Source organism: Manis pentadactyla, chromosome 8 (assembly GCF_030020395.1).
Source record: "Manis pentadactyla isolate mManPen7 chromosome 8, mManPen7.hap1, whole genome shotgun sequence".
Classification (NCBI taxonomy): domain Eukaryota; kingdom Metazoa; phylum Chordata; class Mammalia; order Pholidota; family Manidae; genus Manis; species Manis pentadactyla.
Genome location: NC_080026.1, coordinates 6,235,880 through 6,249,084, shown reverse-complemented (window position 1 = coordinate 6,249,084; position 13,205 = coordinate 6,235,880). Strand labels below are relative to the sequence as shown.

The 13,205-nt window shown below is 42.2% G+C and overlaps 1 protein-coding gene across 1 annotated transcript in view; it reads right to left on the bottom strand.

Moving 5' to 3' along the window:
* The window catches only part of STK39 (serine/threonine kinase 39), a 278,894-nt gene that overhangs the window by 196,701 nt on the left and 68,988 nt on the right, over positions 1 to 13,205 (bottom strand). Inside the window, exons 3-5 of the mRNA XM_036884016.2 lie at positions 8,604 to 8,712; positions 6,033 to 6,174; positions 4,741 to 4,796 (exon numbers count right to left, since the gene is read on the bottom strand). Of these exons, the coding sequence (XP_036739911.2) occupies positions 4,741 to 4,796; positions 6,033 to 6,174; positions 8,604 to 8,712 (307 nt within the window). The remainder of the gene's footprint in view (positions 1 to 4,740; positions 4,797 to 6,032; positions 6,175 to 8,603; positions 8,713 to 13,205) is intronic.

The following is a 13,205-nucleotide window of genomic DNA, read 5'->3' as shown; positions in this document are numbered from 1 at the left end:
CGGCAAAAGCCTGACTCTCAATTAGCCACTCCCATTACACAGTGCAGCAAAAACTACATTCACCAAGGTCTACTATCCAATTTATTATCGGGACAATGTCACACACGTAGGTTCTCTGAGCACAGAAGACACAATAGTAAGTAAAATGAAGCATTTTCTTTTAAACTATGAGTAGGCAGTCCTCGGGTTTTGATTCATTACATCGAATCTGAAATTTTCCAGTCTCAAAAAGAGTGTGGCTACACCACAGTGCTCAATTCTGCACCAAATAACACCTAAGATGATTGCTTCTCCTGTTCCCTGAAACCTTACCTGTGATGTGTGTCTCAGCTTGAAGTAGCAGAAGAAAAAGGTGCTGAACATGTTCCCTGGCACCAGAGTGGAACGGATTTACGCAAAGATGTAAAAGAGCTGATAATTAATTGCTATTGGTCTTCCATCTGAAACTGTGGTCATTTAAATCTAGACTTAGGGTTCTCTTTCTGGAAATTCCACAGGCATGGGATCACAGGCTCAGGAGCCAGACTCCTCAAATCTGAAGCCTACTTGTGACCTGAGCAATTTACTTTCGCTCTCTGTACCTTAGTTTCTTATCTGGAAAATGGGCACAACCCATAGGGCTATGGTGAGGACTGAATTGAGTCACAACACAGTAGCACGGGGAAGCTGGCCTGGGGCCCAGGAAGCACTCATACACATTAGCTACTGAGTTTATATCTGCAGTCATTAGAAATATATGTAATTCACACAGAATTGGTACTGTTAGGAATAAAACCCAGCTTAATAGCCTTGGTCACCTTAGTCACCACACTTGTTAGTTGCATATAAGGTGAGAGTTTCTCACAGTCTCAACTAGGCCTCTTAATTTTCCCTTTTCTAACAACAAGTTCTGAGAAAGAGAATATACATATGGTAGAATGAGTGGTTTACTTAAATAAAAACTGTTGTTTTCTATTAGAACAGCAAAAGCACTCTTTTTTAAAAAGGCTCATAATAATACTCTCAAGGTAAACAAACATTACATTCAAAGAAATAATGCAAACTTCTCCCCTGCTTCACTTTTATTTCCAAAAACTGTCCCTAAAAAGCATAAAGATATAAAGGGAAAGGGCATAAACAGCCTAAATAAATAAAGCAATGTATTCTTCTTCCAAATATAACAGGTAACAACAAAGAGAAAGCCTCGCTCTGCTGCCGAGTCTCTGCTGTTCACTCTCCTCCTGCCTCCACGGCTTCACCTACCAGACCCAGACGCCAGCAAAGGACGCAGACAGTCCCTCACCAAGAAAGTCAAACTCCTGTGAAACAGAAATAGCAGCAGCATCTACCTGTCCCAAGGAAACATTACAAAAATGTTTTTAAATCAATAACCCTACTTTATAGTTAAGACCAAAAAAAATTTTTTTAATACTCTACTGAATTCAATGTTGTGCTCAGGTCAGAGGATATGGAAGAAATTAAATGTGAAGCCTAAAAAGTTATAGCTCCAGAGAAGTGGACAGTGCACATTTAAATGCCTACTAACCCACATGACAATCCAGGAAATGGTAATTCCAGTTCATTATTACAAAAGCAGGAGGTTGCATACACAGAATGGATGCCAGGGGAAGCCCAGAACGGCTGTACACAAAGTCCTCACTATGTGCCAGGCGCTGCCTTAAGCACTTTGCACAGTGACTCCTTTAATCCTCAGCACAACCCAGGTGGCAACTTCCTGCACGTGCCCTTCTGACCCAGCAGCCCTCACAGGGCACATGCGCCCTGGGCTACACACAGCACGGCCACCCGCACACACATGGGAAAACCCGCACGAGATCAGAGGAGGAGCTCAGGTCATTAACCTGACAAGAATAATGGGATGAAGTGGCTGGCAGGGTACCAAGTGGCAGAATAAGGCAGGGGTTGACCTGACTTCGCATTTCAGAGGCAGAGGGTCAGTTCACATTTGACCCTCTTGGTGAGAAATCATCACTGCAGCACAAAACTGAGAAAATTAGCTATACTTCCGTATCATCTTAGAGCAAGATTAATGACAAGTGAATGTCCAAGTTCCATAATTAAAAAGCAGTATCTTTTTATAACTCCTAAAGCCCCTCAGAGCCTCGGGGTGACCCTGATGACTGCAGCAGCAGTAGTAACAGTGACCCTAACAACCACCGGTAAGTACCGAGTGCCCCGTACGTGCCGGCTGCCGTTGAGAGGCCCGGATATGAAGAGCTACATGTGATTTCACAAGAGAAGATGAAAGATGAGGTGGGTTAACTGTGTATCCCCCTTTATGGAAACTCACTCAGTCTTCAAGAGGTTGAGTGACTTGACCGTGGTTGGGTAGTGACCTGGGAACTGTAACCAAGCCCGGGGACGCTAGAGCTTATCCTCTTCACATCTAGAGCGCTCTGGCCCTGGACAGTCTAAAGCTTCTGTCCACAATTTGTTCGGCTGTCTCTGTTTAGCTGAGGTGCTTTCTCCATCATGTCCCTAGCCCGCGGGAGAAGGGCCATTCTCTGGAGTAAGGACTAGATACACATACGTAAGGCGCTAACTTCAGTGGTTCAAGAACAAAACTCAGCGTGAATCCTAAGAGCCGCTGAAGTGAGGACAGAAGCAGCAGGAGTGGCCGAAGGCCTACAGTTACCGAGGCCAGGTGACGGGTACAGGAGGGTCTTCCTATTTTTCTCTACTTTGGGCTATGTTTGAATTTTTTCATAATAAAAGGCATAAACATGGCTCTGAGCTGTTGAGAGTTGATTATGTTCATTGAGTCATCTCCTTTCATGTTTGGCTAGATCATACTTTTACATGCTTCCAGATTCAAAATGTTATAAAACACATGCACTATGCAGTTATTATATAATTTCCTCCCCAATTATCTTGCTAGTGTTTCTCTGTACAAATATACAGAGATATTATTTCTCCCCATTTCTTTCATAAAAGGTACATATAATATATACATTGTATCTCACCTGATTGCATTCACTCAAGCAGGTAGCCTAGGAATTCTCTTTTATGTCAGTATATGGAGAGTTTTTCATTTTCCATTATAGTTGATGGGGAGATATACATACCATAATGTAGATATACCATATACCCCATTTAACTGGGACACCTAAGTTGTTTCCAGCCTTCTGCTATCACAAACAATGCTCCAATCAATAAACCTATATTGTCTGTTCCTGTCTTTTGCCCATTTTTATTTTTTGGTTGTACCAACCCTTTCTCACGTTTATTGACTTATTGCAACAACCTTATAAGCAGAAGTGGATCCAGGTTTCATAGGACATGAAACCTGTACAATTTGGAAGACCCTTTTAAAAATAGAAAATAAAAAAGTAGTTACAAATGGGCATATTTCTTTAAAATTAAAAACTCATATCTATTCACTGGAGTCCTAAAGATTAAGGTCCTTTATTCTGATATCTTTTTAGACAACTGAAAAAAATGCCTACATATAGAAATACCTGCTGGTTGCAAACTGGGTTCTCTCCTGCAACTCCCCAAAACATGCTGCACTTCACGGGGGCCTGAATCTTTAACTGCATGGGAAATCTTCTAACAAATGGGGAAACTGAGGCTTAGAGATTGCAATAACTTGCCCCAAGTCACACAGGAGAAAACAAGTCAGCATCATCCTCGTCATACAGGCCAGGACATCACCCAACAGGTTCTCCAGCACCTACAGAGGGGCAGACACTGAATCAAAGAGATGACTCAAGGTTTCTCCTTTGTGCTGGGGGTGTGTCTGCTTTCTGCTGGATTCTCACATTTCTAATAACCCCAGATGCTCATATTTCTCTAGAAACGAGACTGGGACAGCGGACTGTGATCGTTTTGGTCTAAGGACTAGATATGCAAAGACCCTATGCTAGAAGATAGAAATCTTCCCCTCCCACCCAAAAAAAAGCAGTAGATCAGGCTGATTAAACACCTGGAGTAAACTTCAACACTCGTCAACAGCAAAAACCAATCAGTGATTCTTAGCAAGGATGTTGCTAGAACGTGCTATAGTGATGTTTAATGTCTAGAGGCCAGAGGCTGAAGATGCTGCGAGGACAGGGACAGTCCAGCACAGGCAAGGACGACTGGGCCTCAGACGCCAAAAGCAGCGATGGCTGAGAGGCCCGCTGAGGAACGGGCTGCATTTCGCCCCGGGCCTTTCTGGCTACTCATGGAACAGTAACAAAATGAGCGGCTCTGCCCACCGAAGGTGCTGGTCTGGGGCACGCCCTCAGGATGCCCGTACTGCCCCTCCAGACCTCCCTTTTGTCAAGGACAGCCACGCAGGTCATTTTCACAGCAATATAAACCACAGGCTTTAAGAGTTCACAAGTCTTTCAGCCTCCTCTTCAGAAATAAAGGTTTTAAATTCATGTGTACCATGCTTTAAACTTCCAAACACATCAAAAAATAAAAACCTCTCAACAGTGCTTTTCTTGCAGGTATGTAAAGATCACCCTTATTCAATCTGAAAGGCCAAAAACAATAAAATTTAAAGTAAAATTGTCCTTTCTCAAAAGGTTATATTCTAAAATAGCATTATTTATAGGATGATCTAACAAAGATTTATCAAAATGATAGGGACACATGTTCAGTCCCAGATCCAAATACTCTGTAACAGAGCAGCTCAGATACATTCTTAAAACAGAATAAATGCATTTATTAATTTCTTAGAAACAATTCTACATTCCTTGAAATGGTGATACTTGTGTAAACAAGTTAGGATTTTTTCTTTATTAGCTTTACCTGCTATTTGTACCGAACCATCCTCACCCAGAAGAATATTACCAGCTTTCAAATCCCTATTAGGAAAAAAAAAAGGAGAATGAATTGTGGGGTACAGATATTATGTTGCTTTAATTCACTCAGAAAGATTTTTAAAAACTGTCATATAATTCAGCTGTTCAACATAACTGTTATTTTATAAATATTAAAATTATATCACAGATTTTATAGTTACAAGAGTACATTACAATTTTATACTTTGCTCTTAGGGGATGCTCAGTGTTTTAGTAACACATATTTTATGTGACATCATTATCCAGATTAAATTAAATCACTGGTGAGTAGATTCTTTATTTTACATTACAGAGTTAGAGATTGTCCATAAACTCACAATACTATCATTTCACCAAGAATGAAAGCCCATTCTAAGTAGAGTTGTGTTCCTGCTACTTAAAAGTGTCTGTGGTATAATTTTTCTAAATCTCACCAGCGCCTTAAACAATGGATTTGATCAGTATCTCCTCTGGGGGGATACTGATTATAAATACTAATTATAATATTCTATATTGAACTTCTTCACTATATATAAATCATAACACTTAAAAAAGAAAAATTTACGATTTATAAGTTTCTATCTAAAGTAATATTTTTTCTAATAATTGAAAGACATAGTAAATATTATATATATATATATATATATATATATATTATATATATATATAGCTCACTTATAGTTCAAGGCAGGGGAATTACAATATTAATATTACTAGAAGATAGTTATTTACCTGCAATTATTCCTAAGAGCCCAAGTAACATGAACCCATTTGAAAAGAAACATCAAGCACTCATATTCTCTGCTATTTGGCTATTTAAGGAATTCCCACTTTATGTCACAAAGAAGATGAGATTAGTGCTGCGTCCTTCCCTCTCACTGCCATGCCAGAAATAATTAGCACAATACAATGTTTGGAACTGTTCAGCCTGTATTAGAAAGTTAGAGATGCTATCCAGTTCAACTGAGCACACTTCAAGACTAGTATGTTAACTGGTTTTTAAATGAGTTTACTCAGTACTTTTTATATTTTGTTCTTATTTCAGAGAAAGTAGATAAGCCAGTCCTGAGGATACCAAAATAATCCATCAAAATCGATTCCCTATTTCTTTCCTAAGTACTTTTCCCCCCATCTATTTAGCCTCTCGCTGTTAGAAATAATGTGGATACCTACCTGAAATAGGTGTCTCCTTAATATTCTTTACAAACTAGGACTAAAGATACAAACAGCTGAATTCAAACATCTCTGCAGAAATCATACCTGTGAATCTGACCATTTCTGTGTAGATAGTCTAAACCTTCCAAAACCTCTTTAAGAATCGTTGCTATTATTGCCTCTTCCAGAACTCCGTTCTTGTGTTCTCCCCGGTTGACAATGTATTTTATGATGTCCAACATTGAGCCTAAGTGGACAGACAGAAGAATTGAAAAATTTGTGTAAGCACTTTCATTACACATTACCAGGATAGGGTGCCACTGTTCAGAAAATTAAATGCAAACATCAAACTATATATTTTTTTTTGTTCACTTAGCTAAGGCAATTATTCCCAAGGCATACAGACAATTACATGGCAAGTGTGCGACCAGAAACACTAATCCAAGCTGGTGAGAGCTCTTTCAGTGTGAACTTAATGAGAAGGATTCTGGGTCAGGAGGCAGAAGATTGTTCAGAGTCCCTTCGGGGTTAGTCCGTTTATGTCGATTTAGACATAAAATTGGTTATAGATTCAAAAATGGGCTTAAGATGTCTGAGCTGAAATAGAAAGGAGAGACCAGGAGGACAGACAGCACTGAACTGCCGAGAGAGAGAAGCACAGCCCTTCCCTAACGCCTACAGCACAAGTGGGAGGGGAGGGCAAGGGCATGTCACCTCTGGATCCCTGCTCGGCACCCAACAAGTCCTCTGTGCCACTCTAGGCAATCTTTATTTTCATTTACCTGATGCGTAATGTACAGGCTTATAATAAAGAAATAAATAGAGTTCTTTGTTACTATAAACAGATTAGTATCCTTGGCACTGTGAGTTCATGTTTCAACACATATTAATTATATTCCAAACTTTAAGGTCATTTTAAAAGCCATTAATTACCTGAGGGTTCAACATTTCTGAAGAGTTAACACACAGCTTACCTCAGCACCGGAATTTGGCTCCTGACTCTCCGATTAGCCAAGAGGGTTGAGGTTCCCCATCACGTATGACTGTACCAGACAAGCCACCCACCTCTCATTAAGAGATTTAATGTGATGGAATATTACAGAAGAAAACAAATTCATATTTTTCCCCTCAGAGAGAAACAAAACAGCTATTTTATTCAATGGTTCTAGGATTTTAGGATAACTTAGAAAATGATACTTCCAAAACCATTTGATTTTTATCTTATAAGGATATACCATACCAACACGTATGCATTTCTGGCTTGCTGAAAGAAAAATGAGTGAGTTCACATCTGCCTACATTCCCCTTACCTGTGGGAACCTGTTTCTTACCTAAAGCCCAAGGAAACTAAACTGGATTATTTTAAAAGGACAATGAAATGTTCTATCAAGTCCTCAGGCAAGAGGACATTGAAAAGCCCAAAGCTTATGAAAGGTTAATTGGAATGAAAATAAAGAAAGAAAGCAAAATCCTCAGCTTGAGCAGAATATTTGAGGCTATCCAGGATCCCGGGTCACCAGAATTCTCATTTCCTCAGAGCTGATGGAACCTCACAAGAAGAGACTAGGTTTGAGATCATCTTACTGACAAACCACCATCTTCCCAGAACTCCATGGCAGTCCCAGCACTCAACATGCGGTTGGGCTCCAGCAGGCTTCCCTGTTCTTTTTTCCTTCCCATTTTCATTCAAAACCAAAGGCACTCAAGGAAACACAGACTAACAGGACTGACAGGACTGGGAACAGAACGGAGCTCAGCCCGCCCAGGCTCCCCACTGAGACCTACAGAAGTAGACCAGAGGCAATCACAGTGCCTTCCTCATCCCCTCTCTGGGCCTCTGCTCGACCCAAGAAGGTTTCCTTTACAAAAAAAAATCAGATGCCTCCCCGATTCAGCCTTAGCTGGAAGTAGGTCTGCAGGTTAAAACAGGCTCTGCAATATGAACTCTGCTATGCCAGTTCTGGCTCTGTCCAAGGCACCACAAAATGTTCTCTGCTCCTAAACCCTACTTCATGTCTCAGAAAGATACCTAAGGAGTGAGGGATGTAGGTGGTCTGGGTGTTATAAAGGAAATCACTTGAGTTTTCTAAACTTTAATTTTCAGGTCTGTAAAGTGAAGGTTGTAATATTTGCAGCATAGCATAGCTTGTAAATCAACAGGTCTACAGTCACAAATTCCAGCACTAACAGTCACTATGTGTGTGACCTTGGCCAGGCTGCTTGACTCCTGAGCTTTGGTGTGTTTTCTGAAAAACAGGGATGGTGACACCTGCCATTCAAGGATGTTATCCAGATTATATGAAATAGGGAAAGTGAATTGCTGAAACAGGAACTAGCCACAGTCTAAGTACAAAGTAACTGATTTATCATTCCCTATCAAATAGTGATATTAAAAGATGGAAAGAAATAAAACATAGGAATGTGAAAGTACCTTAGAAATGAAATAGTCAGTGGCTTTTATAACAGTGATCTGAGGCTCAAGAGAGTTGCTTTCCCTTACCAAGTGCACAAACAGAATGAAAACAATGTCACTTTATTCTCTAGGCAAATAATAAACCAAGCAAAACTTTTAAATACAGGAGTGAATGGATCAAATCTAAAGTTTTAATATGCTGGCTCACACCAAGGGGGAAAAAACAAACAAAACGCAGGTAAACGATGACAAAACCCACTTACCTCCACTGAGTAATTTCATGACCAGCCAAAGTTCATCTTTTACAACAAAAGAGGTGTAATACGTCACAACGTTGGGATGGCTGCACTGACTCATGGCTTGAATTTCTTTCTATAAAGAGCAAAACATGACATAGTACCACGGACTGAAAATCAGAAAGCAAAACACACAAGGGAACCCCAGTGGAGTACCTCCCTGGACCCCTTTCCTACTCAGAAGCATAGCTGGGGGGCTGCTTGAACCTAGTTCAAAGAAGAGACATGAGAACGAACTCTCATAGGGGAACCAGCCACAGGACAGAAGGACCTGAGACCAGCATATCACGCTGCACAAAGCCTGACCCTACACGACTAAGTGCCTCCTACCTGAACTGAAGGCTGACAGACAGAAGAAAGACAGGGTGAGCAATCAGGGGACTGAGGCCCCGGGGCCAGCCTGAGCTCTGGTGGACCTCAGCTCTCCCCTTACCCAAAAGGGGACAACTAAACTCTTTCTGTTTCTCAGGACCGCTGCGATGGTAAATGAGAAGATACATGTGAAAATGTGAAGCGTATCACTTCCCAAACTATCTCACGGCTGATATTTCATCAAGGGGGGGAAAAAAATACATGTGGGGAGGCAAAGTGAAATAAATTTGGGAAACATCAGATATTACACCTCACTCTAAAAGAGTCACAGGGAATATTAGTACTGTGAGAGGCTGTGGGAAGTCCTACAGGAAATAAAACTGTCAGGTTGAATCTACATGAACAGTGCAGGAAAATAATGCATTGTGGGTCATCATTTAGGAAACATTGCCGCAGAGTAGTTTTAGAGAGAGACATGAAATAACAAAGCTTTGAAATCAAACAAACGGGCAACTTCATTAAACCACATTTTTCTGCAATACTGACGTTCATATTGCTGCAGTGTGTTTCAAGTTACTGCCAGAGGACTCCTATAAAGCCCCAGTCAGTGTTAACCCTCAGCCAAAGGTACCAGACGGGTAACTCACTTTCAAGGTGATGCCCAAAGGCTCTAAGAATAACCTAAGCCATCAAGGGAACCTCATTTATGCTATTATGTATTTAGGATGAAAGGAAAGCATTTTTATGTAGCCTATGAATATTTTCAATAATAATGAACATCTCGTTAACTTGGAATTAACTTAAAATCTCCTGGCCAGAATATTTCCATTTGTGTAGCAATCTGCATATATTAATTACTACTCAATCCTCAAACCACCCAGGCCCTATATGTCCGATGACTTGGCCAAAATACCAAGACATGTAACATATACACACACCATAATAAAAGTGTTTACCTAAGTGCTTTTTACCAAGAATAAACTCCTAAAAAAAAAAATTACTATTTTTTTCTGTTTTCTTTTCATTATATAACAACACTTTCCCTTCTTCATATCCCTCATCCAGTTAACCAGTGACAGGTTTTCTAAATCTGACACTTTTCAATTTGGCTACTCCTGTCCTTTGAACAAGATCTGAAACCTGAGGTCCAGTTTCCATCTGTTTGTGGTGTTAGGTTTTGATACCATAAGATGCTTGTAAAGCAGAAATGGAACACTGCCCAGGCCATTCCTATTTCAAGTCACCAGCATCTGCTCACGGTGGGGCTGTCCCACTTGGAAGCCCTGAGCTTTAAGCAGGGTCCAGTTTAAACAGATGCCCCCGTTGTTCACAGAAATGAGAATGTTTCTTGAAAGTAAGTGTGCTCTATACTCTCCCTGCTTTGTATCTGATGTAAAGGAATGCCTAAGTACAAACTTGTAAATCATTAATCACCATGCACAATAAAAAACCAATATTCCTATGTAAGGAAATCCTTTGCATTGAAGCAAAGTTGGGACAGAATCTGGAAAAACACATTTTCTAGCCCATTGCATTTAGTAGCCAGTATCATTTCCTATTCAGAGTATCAGGTTCCCTGACATCCCAGTGAGCAAACTGTGTGTGTGTTGTGTGTTATGTGACAGACAGAGTGAGGGAGACAGAGAAACTCTTTTAGATAACCTCTGGATATAACACACCAAATTCTACGCCTTCAAAACTGCAGATCCTAGACGTACCAAATGGACATTTAAACGACCTGGGAATTTAAAAGAAAAAAAGGGGGGACACAGATACCACCCCTACTAATACCCCTCAGGAGCAGCCTAAGGGCAGATCAAAGAAGAGGAGGGGCCCAGCGGGGCAGCTGTATCCGTCTGACCACCCATAACCTCGCATTCTTCCTCCTGCTGCCCCGGGGTCCCTCTTCACCAGGGGGGCGAGGCGGTCGGAGTCCCCGCTCCTACACCACCTGTTGTACTGCACAGCCTTTCCACGCAGCACAGCCTCTCACGCTGCAAGACATGACAGAACCCCCTAAGGTTTCTGGCTCTGCCTGAGACATGACCTACGCCATCGCTGAACTCCTGTAGGTAATACTGCCACAAACAGGGTAGAAATGCAAGTAAGAAAGAACTAGACGCTCTACCTATCTGCCCTTCTTTTCATGTATATATAAACTTTTTGTTTAGTTGCCTTCTAGAGAGGTACAAAATTTATGTTTTTATTTTGCTATGGTCTCAAAGTTTGTGTCCCCATAATTCAAACATTGATGGTATTAAAGCAGAGCCTTTGAGGGGGGTTTGGTCGCTAGGTGGAGCCCTCATGAATGAGGTTAGTGCCCTTATTGGGGAGACCCCAGAGAGCGCCCCGCCCCCCCACCACAGGAGGAAGCAGGGGGCAGTCTGAGCCTGCACAAGGGCCCCCACCCTATCCAGCCGGCACCCTGACTACGATGTCCAGCCTCCAGAACTGTAAGAAACAAGTTTCTGTTGACCATATGCCACCCAGTCTGTGGTATTGCTGTTACTGAAGCCCAAATTAAGAAAATTTTATACTTTTTTTATATTTTAAACTGAAAAATGTAAGTATTTCTTGAATTAAATATTCTTTTGGCAGAACTACTGTCTCCGTTTCTTTTCAAACCAGTGATGAGCAATGCTGTTTGAGCCCCTCCTTGAAAAGTCTATCAGCCACGTTACCCACAGTTCTCCGTGCCCGGCCTTCACTCACGGGACAGGCAAAACCGTTGATTCCCGAGCATACTCATTTCTTCCTCTCTCTAAAAAGGATGCAAGTATTCCCCAAAGATGAATGAACTGGATATGAGAACAACAAAAAAACCTTTTTATGCCATTCTTCTTACAGAATGAACGGGTTCAAAGGCTATTCCCATCACCAGGATGCAGCCGGGAATCAGGGTGATCTGGAGCACCGCTTCTCAAACCTGATGCTCACAGAGATCACTGGGCACCCTGGGAAAGGCGGATTCTGATCCGGCAGGTCTGGGCTGGGGCCTGAGAGTCTGCATTTCTAACAGGCTTCCAACTGACACTGATGCCTTGGGTCCAGAGCCAGTCTCACGGTGGCAAAGCAGTAGGAGGCAGGCAGAGGGGCCCCTGGGCGGAGGGATGAGCAAGGGAGGAGCACCAGCAGCCACGGGGAGGCGGGGGGAGACCCCGGCAGGGACACGGCCTGGGGCGCCACCCCGCAGCAGCTGGCCCCAGGAGAGGGGAGGAAGTGGGTATGATATTAATGCAGTTTGAATGTCACAACTACAGGAAAGGGTAAAAAATTCAAAGGGTGAGAAAAGCACCAGGAAAGGGGGAGGAACTCCCTGAGCTCTGAAACCCGCTGACACACTGGGCACACCTACAGTCAAGGAAGACAACCCAGGGGCTCCCCGGGAAGTCTCGATAAATAAGACAGACGGGTCACCAAGGGCCAGACCAAGCTGTCGCACAGCATTTGACCTTCCCTGTGGCTTCCAGAGCCGGATCTGCTCATGCGGCTCCATCTGAAACACGTCACAAGTGAAACTGCACAAGGGTGGGAAAACCCACCTAAAATGGAGTAGCAAAGAGGAAGCCCGGGCATCTGCTAAAACCGAAGCGGCAGCCAAAGCAGCCCCCCTGCCGGGAGCGAAGTGGGCAGAAGGCAGATCATGCCAGGGGGGCCCCCACACTGCTGCTGGGCCAGCCCAGGGCATGACACGGGCCTCTATGTGACATACCCGGTTTGGAGGGGGATACAAAAATTGGGTATCCTTCCAGAAATAGTGTTGACTGGGAGGGGAAAAAACTGCCACACACACACACAATGTTCCCTTTAAGAAATACTGTGCTTCAGTTGTAGATGCACTCATCCCACCAGTTCCTGAACTTGCCATGGGAATGAAGGAGATATCTAAGCTGGCCTGTGCATACAGTAAAACAACAAATTTGACTGGATCTATACTGTTGGAACTCAACCAAGAATTAGGAGAAGTGCAAAGTGTAGCGCTCCAAAATCTTACAACCACAGACTATTTACTGTTAAAAGAACATATGGGATGTGAACAGTCCCCAGGAATGGGTTGTTCTAATTTATCTGAATTCTCTCAGACTGTTCAAGTTCAGTTGGACAATATCCACCATATCATAGATAAGTTTTCACAAATGCCTAAGGTGCCTAACTGGTTTTCTTGGTTTCACTGGAGATGGCTGGTAATTACAGGTATGCTTTGGTTATGTAACTATATTCCTATTATGTTAATGTGTGTGCACAATTTAATTAGTA